Genomic DNA, 8417 nt, shown 5'->3' on the forward strand with positions numbered 1-8417 from the left:
TCAATATTTAGCCTTTTATTGTTATTCTGGAACAATTACAATTAATCTTTAATTGGACACCCAACAGTTTATTATCTGTCAAGGAAAAACAAAGAAAAGTACAAACGTGGGCTTAAACACTGATCTCTATATAGAATGACTATTTTCTAAGTTCTCTATCCATACGGATCGTCATCTGGCACACATTATTTATAGATCAGTGGTGTAGCGACAAAGGGGAGCCAATATATGACGTCACCGTGACACCACCGGAAGTCGTCCGAGCAAAAGCGTCAGCTGATAACAGGAGAACAGAACAGAACACTTCACCTCTTCCAGCGACCAAAGGTACAAATTCAGCGATAAAACGTTCAAAATATAGTTTGAGAGTTATGTTAAACACGCGATTTATGTTATTAAATATAACGTAGGTCATTTGTAGAGTCTGTGTTAGGTAATATAACGTACTATAGCCGAGAAAGAAAACAGTAACAGGCGACTTTCTACAGCATATTCACCTGAAATGTCGTTAAATGTTGAAGATTATATAGGATAATAACTGTTGTAAATGTTATTATGCTCAGTCTGTATATATGATTGTTTGTCGGTGAGCATTTGCCAGATATAATAGTTTATTCAGGACACACTTCGTCCATTTATCAAGATCTATTTAACTATTAACAGAAAGTACCGTCTTTTTAACGTTTACCATTAGCTATAGAGCTAAATCTGCCTTATAATTAATCTTTTACAGCAGAGCTAATTAAAATTTAGCATTGTACAACCTTTTGATCTTCCACAACCTTTTTATTTCAGCTTAAATATCTGTATTATTTGGTCCTTATGTTGTAGCTTATTACCCCTATATACTGTGGTAAAACATAGAGGTAAAGTTGGTTTTATATTCGCACATTTGGACTTTCCCCTTAATAATATAACTTCATGGAAGTATTATTTGCAAACTCTAAATAGCGAAATCAAATTAGCAGCCAATGAATGAAAGTACAACATTGTTCACAGTCAAATAAACAGCGTTAATGTTGTTTTCAAGTCACACTTACATGTTAATTCCAATCGAATATTCAAAGTAACACGGTAAACAATATAAAGACAGCTAAATGAACTAATATGTTAATATAAAACTAACTTTACCTCTATTGGTAAAACAGTGTTGTGTTTTCTTAAATTTATACAGGGCTGGGCCAAAATACATTGAAATGTATTTTCAAATAAAATACCAATTACCTTAAGTTAAAGTGTATCAAAATAAACTACAAAATACAGCAGCCAGTGTGTGTGTGTGTGTGTGTGTGTGTGTGTGTGTGTGTGTGTGTGTGTGTGTGTGTGTGTGTGTGTGTGTGTGTGTGTGTGTGTATATATATATATATATATATATATATATATATATATATATATATATATATATATATATACATACATACATACATACATACATAAATACATATGTATGTATATTTGTATGTATGTATGTATGTATCTCTAAACGACAATGTCTGTCTTCAGTAATTTACAGAACAAAAAAGGTTTTACTCAAACAATTACCTATATATTAGCCAAAGGGTCCATGTTTTTTAACATAATTTTAGAAGAGGTAAGAAATCAATATTTGGACCAATCTGAACTTTTAGTGGGCGGCACTGTGACTCAGTGATTAGCACTGTGGCCTCACAGCAAGAAGGTCGCTTGTTTGAGCCCTGGCTTGGTCAGTGGGCATTTCCGTGTGTAGTTTGCAAGTTCTCCCTGTGTTGGTGTGGGCTAGTCCAACCACATGCGCTGTAAGTGAATCGAATAAGCTAAACTAGCCGCAGTGTATGTGAGTTCGTGTTTCCCAGTATTGGATTGTGGCTGGAAGAGCATCCACTGTGTAAAGCATATGCTGGAATAGTTGGCGGTTCATTCCGCTGTGGCGACCTCTGATTAATAAAAGGACTAAGCCGAAGGAAATATATGAACTTTAGTGTCAATTAAAACAGTATTATTCTTAATTGGACTACATGTAAACATTGCTATTTGGCATATATCTATTGGTTGAACAGCTCAGCTCTGTCTTCTGGCTTCAGCACAGGATGTCTGCCTACCCCAAATCCCACAATCCTTTCGCTGATGATGATGAAGAAGAGGACTCGCGCGCGGCTCCAAGGAGAGGCTTTAACTTCGATGATGATCCGGAGGAGAGTTCGCTGAGTCCGGCAGAGAGACGGCAAAGGCAGCTGCAGCAGGAAGTGATGCGTACAGCTCAGTCCGCCGTGGACAGCAGCCACCGCTCGCTCGGACTTATCTACGAATCAGAGAAAGTCGGTGCTGAAACCGCAGAGGTGAGACCAAGAACATACAGTTGAAGTCAGAATGATTCTTCCACCTGTGAATTTCTTCTTCAGATATTTCCCAAATTATGTTGATTAGACTAAGGAATTTTTCACAATATTTCCTATAATATTTTTTCTTCTAGAGAAAGTCTTATTTGTTTTATTTCGGCTAGAATAAAAGCAGTTTTTTATAATTTTAAATCCATTTTAAGGTAAGTATTATTAGCCCCCTTAAGCAATATTAGTTTTGGATTGTCTCCAGAACAAACCACTGTTATACAATGACTTGCCTAATTACCCTAACTTTTCCCTAATGAACCTAGTTACGCCTTTATTTATTTATTTATTTAAATTTTATGTTTACTGTGAGCATTCAATTGAGTACAATCATACAGCATTTCAAGGTACATTGGTATCTCAGTATGTGACCTTGAGTTACGTACATTATTGTCAGGTGTATTTACTACACAGAAGTACTCAAATTTTGGAAATTATAAAATGAAAAACAGCATAAAGAGAGAAGAAAAATAAAAAAAATAATAAGAAAAAGAAAATAAAATTAAATATAATAATCAAAAATAAATAGAAATTAAAGCACTATTTACATCCAAGCTAAGAACGCATGTCATAATATAACTCCTTCCAGAATAACCTCAACTGACCATCTTCATTATACACATAGGGATGTCACACAAGTATCTTGTTAAGCCTTTAAATGTCACTTTAAGCTGAATACTAGCATCTAGTCAAGATATTATTTACTGTCATCATGGCAAAAATAAAATAAATCAGTTGTTAGAAATGAGTTATTAAAACCATCATGTGTAGAAATGTTAAATTGGGGGGGGGGGGGGGGGGATATACAGATTGGCTAATAATTCTGACAACAGTATTACAGTAATTCAGGTTACAGTTTTGACTTTTTCATATCTTAAAGGGACAGTTCACCCAATAATTAAAATTCTGTCATCATTTACACACCTTTTACTTTGAGTTTAAGATTTATTTCCTGCAGAGCAATACCAAGAGTGAATTCTCACCATATGTCAGCAACAAAAAAGATTGAAACGGTTAAACCTAATTACGGTCATGTTATGTGCTTGTTTCAAACCTTGTGAAAGTGTGTAAGTTAAATGTAAATAAGTATCATAAAGTAAAATCTAAGTGATGCCTATCTGCAGAAAATAGAGATTCTACACTCAGATGTAACATAAGATGATCATTGATAAGAAAAAAAAATTATAATTATAGTAATATCAATTACAAAGTGTTCATTTAAGCGTCATTCCGGCAATTGTGGGATTTAATCAAACATACTTATCATTTGAAGATATTAAAACCACAGGGCAGCAAGTCTGAAGGATCTCCATGTTATTTTCCACATGCAGGAACTGATCCGTCAGGGAGAGGCTCTGAAGAGGACAGAGAGAATGATCGACAACATGGAGCAGGACATGAGGACGAGCCAGAGGCACATAAACACCATTAAGAGTGTGTGGGGGGGGATGGTCAACTATTTCAAAGGCAAACCTGAACCACCCAAACCAGCACAGAAGGACCAGCCGGTGTGTTACGAGGCCAGCAGCAGGTCAGATTTAACACTGGTTAAGTATTACACCAGATTACTAAAAAGTGGAACAACGGGCTATTGTTCAGGTCAATAGCCCCTTTCACACATATACACTTTTGCGGAAAATTACCGGCAATTTTCCGGAAAGGTTGTATGTGTGAACAGGCCCTTTTTAAAAATACCGGTAAATTCGTTCTGGCTATTTTCTGGAAAGAGCAGTTGTAACATTACCGGTAGTTTGCCGGAATGCTGCGCTGTGTGAATGCAGAAGGAAGATTGCCGGAAAGAGCGTGTGCACGTCTAGAACGTGCTGACGTGAGATACCTGCTTTAGCCAATCAGAACAGTCAGACACATTCACGTCCGCGCGGTTTATGAGAATAAAAGCCTTTGAATATTTTTCCAGACACATTTAGCTGCTAGAAATTAGTCAGATAATGCTTATATGTTCATCGTAATGCCAACTGTGTAAATAATTATCGATTAGATGCTTATGATAAGCTGTTGTTTGTTTACCTTCAAGCTTTGCGTGTGCCTGTGAAACAGCCCATGAGCGCCAGCACACACACACATCATGTACATCTCGACATGCGAAAGTGTTTATATGTTTTCATCTAAGTTGTTCACAATACTGATCATCCACAGAGTTTGTGATGTAGTCAAATGTTTACAAACACAAGCGCAGTCGTTTAAAGCTCATTTTTGGTTAATGATGTCAGAATTTACCGGTATTTTGGAATGGATGTGTGAATGCTCTTTTCCGGAAAAATTCCGTAACGTCCTCGCCTGTGTGAACAGCGCTTTTTCTGAATTTACCGGTAAAGTCGTTCCGGAAATTTTCCATATATTTACCGGTATCACTGTGTGAAAGGGGCTATTGTCAATGCTTTATTTCTTCAAATCTTCAATACTTGTTTGTGTGGTTTGTCCATCTAACAGAAAGAAGGTCGCTGGTTCGAGTCCCGGCCGGGGTCAGTTGGCATTTCTGTGTGAAGTTTGCATGTTCTCCTCGTGTTAGTGAGGGTTTCCCCCGGGTGCTCCGGTTTCCCCCACAGTCCAAACACATGTGCTATAGGGGAATTGATAAACTAAATAGTGTACATGTATGTGTGTGAATGAGTGTGTATGGGTGTTACCCTTCCAGCTGCAACTCAGCACTGGAAATCCGCTGTGTAAAACATATGCTGGATAAATTGGTGGTTCATTCCACAGTGGCGACCCCTGATGAATAAAGGAACTAAGCCGAAGGAAAACTGGATGGATTAATTTTAAACATTTTAGCAAAAGTAGATGTCTTGTTTAACATGCTCTAAATGAGGTTAAGATGATTAGATTTATTATGCAGCTTATTCCGTTAATCTTATTACTAAACCTAAAAATAGGAATATAAATAAAATAGTGACCTTCAAATTTAGTGATTTTATTCAAATATACAGGTTGATTAGTCCACAAAATAAGTAACCCAGCTGAAAATACTAATCTAAAGAAAGGTAATGTTCAAATGAACTACAGTTTTATTCAAGCTATATATAAAAAAAAGGAAAAAAAAATCACCTAATACACTCATTTCTACCAATAAATGGTTTTAATCAGGTAGAAATGCCTCTTTAAAGTAATACTTGCTTTCTGCCACTTTTTTGTAGTGTATAACATTTCTTTCTGAATATCGTTACACTTTACAATATTTTATAAAACTCTTAATTTTAATTAGTTAATATTTAAATATATAGAAAATAACTTATGAATTCACTCATTCATTCATTTTCCTTCGGCTAAGTCCCTTTATTAATCAGGGGTCGCCACAGCGGAATGAACCGCCAACTTATCCAGCATGTTTTTTACGCAGCGGATGCCCTTCCAGCCGCAACCCAGTACTGGGAAACACCCATACACTCTTGCATTCACACACACATACTGCGGCCAATATAGTTTATTCATTTTACCTATAACGCATCTCTTTGAACTGTGGGGAAAACCGGAGCAGCCGGAGGAAACCCAGCTGAACTAATTACTAAACCTAAAAGTAGAAAAATAAAATAGTAACTTTCAAATTTAATGATTTTTTTTTCAAATATACAGGTTGTTCAGTCCACAAAATAAGTAACCCAGCTGAAAATATTAATCTAAAGAAAGGTAATGTTCAAATGAACTACAGTTTTATTCAAGCTATATCAAAAAAAAAAATCACCTAATACACTCATTTCTGCCAATAAATGGTTTTAATCAGGTAGAAATGGAACTTTAAAGTAACAATTGCTTTCTGCCACTTTTTGTAGTGTATAACATTTCTTTCTGAATATCGTTGCACTTTACAATATTTTATAACACTCTTAATTTTAATTAGTTAATATTTAGATATATAGAAGATAACTTATGAATTCATTCATTTATTCATTTTCCTTCGGCTTAGTCCCTTTTTTAATCAGGGGTCGCCACAGCGGAATGAACCGCCAACTTATCCAGCATGTTTTTTACGCAGCGGATGCCCTTCCAGCTGCAACCCAGTACTGGGAAACAACCATACACTCTTGCATTCACACACACACACTGCGGCCAATATAGTTTATTCAGTTTACCTATAACGGAGCAACCGGAGGAAACCCAGCTGAACTAATTACTAAACCTAAAAGTAGGAAAATAAAATAGTAACTTTCCAATGTAATGTTTTTATTCAAGTTTTATTCAAATATGCAGGCTGTTCAATCCACAAAATAAGTATCCCAGCTGAAAATAGTCATCTGAAGAGATTACTGTAGTTTCATTCAAGCTGTATCACAGACTCAACCTAAGATACTCATTTCTACCAATAAATGGTTTTAATGGCTCTTTAAAGTAACAGTTGCCACTTTTTGTTTTTGTTCAACTGGGGGGAGTGACACTCACAACAGAAGGTAAGATCCAATATGCAGGTTTATTCAGCGTCAGGCAAGCAGTGGTCATACAGGTGCAAACGGGTATGTTAAGGCAGTCCAGAATCGTAGTCGGTAGTGATGTGACGTTGTGCGCCGAGGCTTCGAAGCATGTATCAAAAAAACGATACATCTCGCAGTGAAGCAGTGTACCGGAGCTTGATTCGTTTTGCCATCATCACGTGCTCAGTGACGTCCGAAGCTTCATTTTCGCCTATACCCACGAGACTGCTTCGAATTTTGATTCAAAGGTTTAAACACCCTCATGGGTTAGTAAAGTGTATAGCGAGAGATTATGCGTCAATTACATACATTTCTACTGTTTCAACACACTGCACCTGTCTCACACCAGTAATTAAACTAAAATACAATAGTAATTTATAGTAAAAAGGATTTGAATCATACTAAAGTGTATTAGCATATTTTTTTTACAACTATCTGTAAAGAAAACCACTGCTTATAGTAGTATTGTGTTTAACAGAGACGAGCTGGCGGATGTCGCCTACACACATCACTCACATAGCCTCCTCCTAGAGCATTCGCCTCCCATGCAGGAATCGCTGGTTCGATCCCCGATTGGAACAGGATAAGTTGTAATGTGATAAACTTTTGAATACCTTGGATGTTACTACAGTCATCAGTGGTGTAATGTAATATATCTTATGTGTAAAACTACAGTAATTGAGTAATTTGTTTAGATTGCTGTTGTTGTTTTACTGCATGAATGAGTTGAACAGTTGTGAACATTTGACATTATGGCAACAAAGTGCTTTCCCACACTTTAACCAGAAGAGGTCCTCATCGAGGTCTGATTTAGAAAGCTTCGAGTAATGAACCTTTTTCCAATATAATTGAGTCGAGCGCTTCACTGGTTCAGAAAGCTTCATTTCACCATCACTAGTAGTCGGTATAAACAGGCAACAGGTTAAAAGGCAGGCGGCTAAACTAGAGAACAAGGGTAAACAAGGCTAGGGTCTAAACACGGAGAAAACAAGACAAGGAGAAACGCATTGTAATGTCACACTGGGAAAACAACACTCGGCAAACTGGAAGGGTTCATGAGTGGCTTATAAGTGGTGTGATATCAGTCAGTGACAAGGTTCAGCTGGTGATTGCAATCAGGATAGATGAATGAGCATGGGTGTCTGGGAGCAGTGCATGTATGAAAATGTAGTCCTGGGAAATGCGGAAGTGTAGTCTTGAAGTTAGTGTGAGAACCAGCGATCTCTGGTTGTGTGACAGTTACACTTTGTAATATTTTATAATTCTTTTTAATATTTTTCTTTAGTAAACATTCAAATATATAGAGCAGGGGTGGCCAACCCTGTTCCTGGAGAGCTACCTTCCTGCAGACTTCAGTTGCTACCCATATCAAACACACCTGCCTGTAATTATCACGTGGTGTTCAGGTCCTAATTAATTGGTTCAGGTGTGTTTGATAGGGGTAGCAACTGAAATCTGCAGGAAAGTGACTCTCCAGGAACGAGGTTGGCCACCCCTGATAAAGAAGATAACTTTCAAATTCATTCATTTTCACTCGGCTTAGTCTCATATTTATCAGGGGTGACCGCAGCGGAATGAACCGCCAACTATTCCAGCATATGTTTTATGCCCTTCCAGCTGCAACCTAGTA

General features: G+C 37.0%; 1 protein-coding gene across 12 annotated transcripts in view; it reads left to right on the top strand.

Moving 5' to 3' along the window:
* The first annotated feature begins 250 nt into the window (after positions 1-250).
* The window catches only part of snap29 (synaptosome associated protein 29), a 16968-nt gene continuing 8801 nt past the window's right edge, over positions 251-8417 (top strand). For 4 of the 12 annotated variants that reach the window (XR_015497080.1, XR_015497083.1, XR_015497084.1 and 1 more), the window contains exons 1-3: positions 251-327; positions 2061-2315; positions 3695-3894. Coding sequence is in view for 3 of the 12 variants with exons in the window: in XM_087263349.1 (XP_087119475.1) it covers positions 2067-2315; positions 3695-3894 (449 nt within the window). In the remaining 9 variants the exon portion in view is untranslated. 12 annotated transcript variants of the gene reach the window in all.

Source organism: Danio rerio, chromosome 8, assembly GCF_052040795.2.
Source record: "Danio rerio strain M-AB ecotype USA chromosome 8, GRCz13ab, whole genome shotgun sequence".
NCBI classification, from domain to species: domain Eukaryota; kingdom Metazoa; phylum Chordata; class Actinopteri; order Cypriniformes; family Danionidae; genus Danio; species Danio rerio.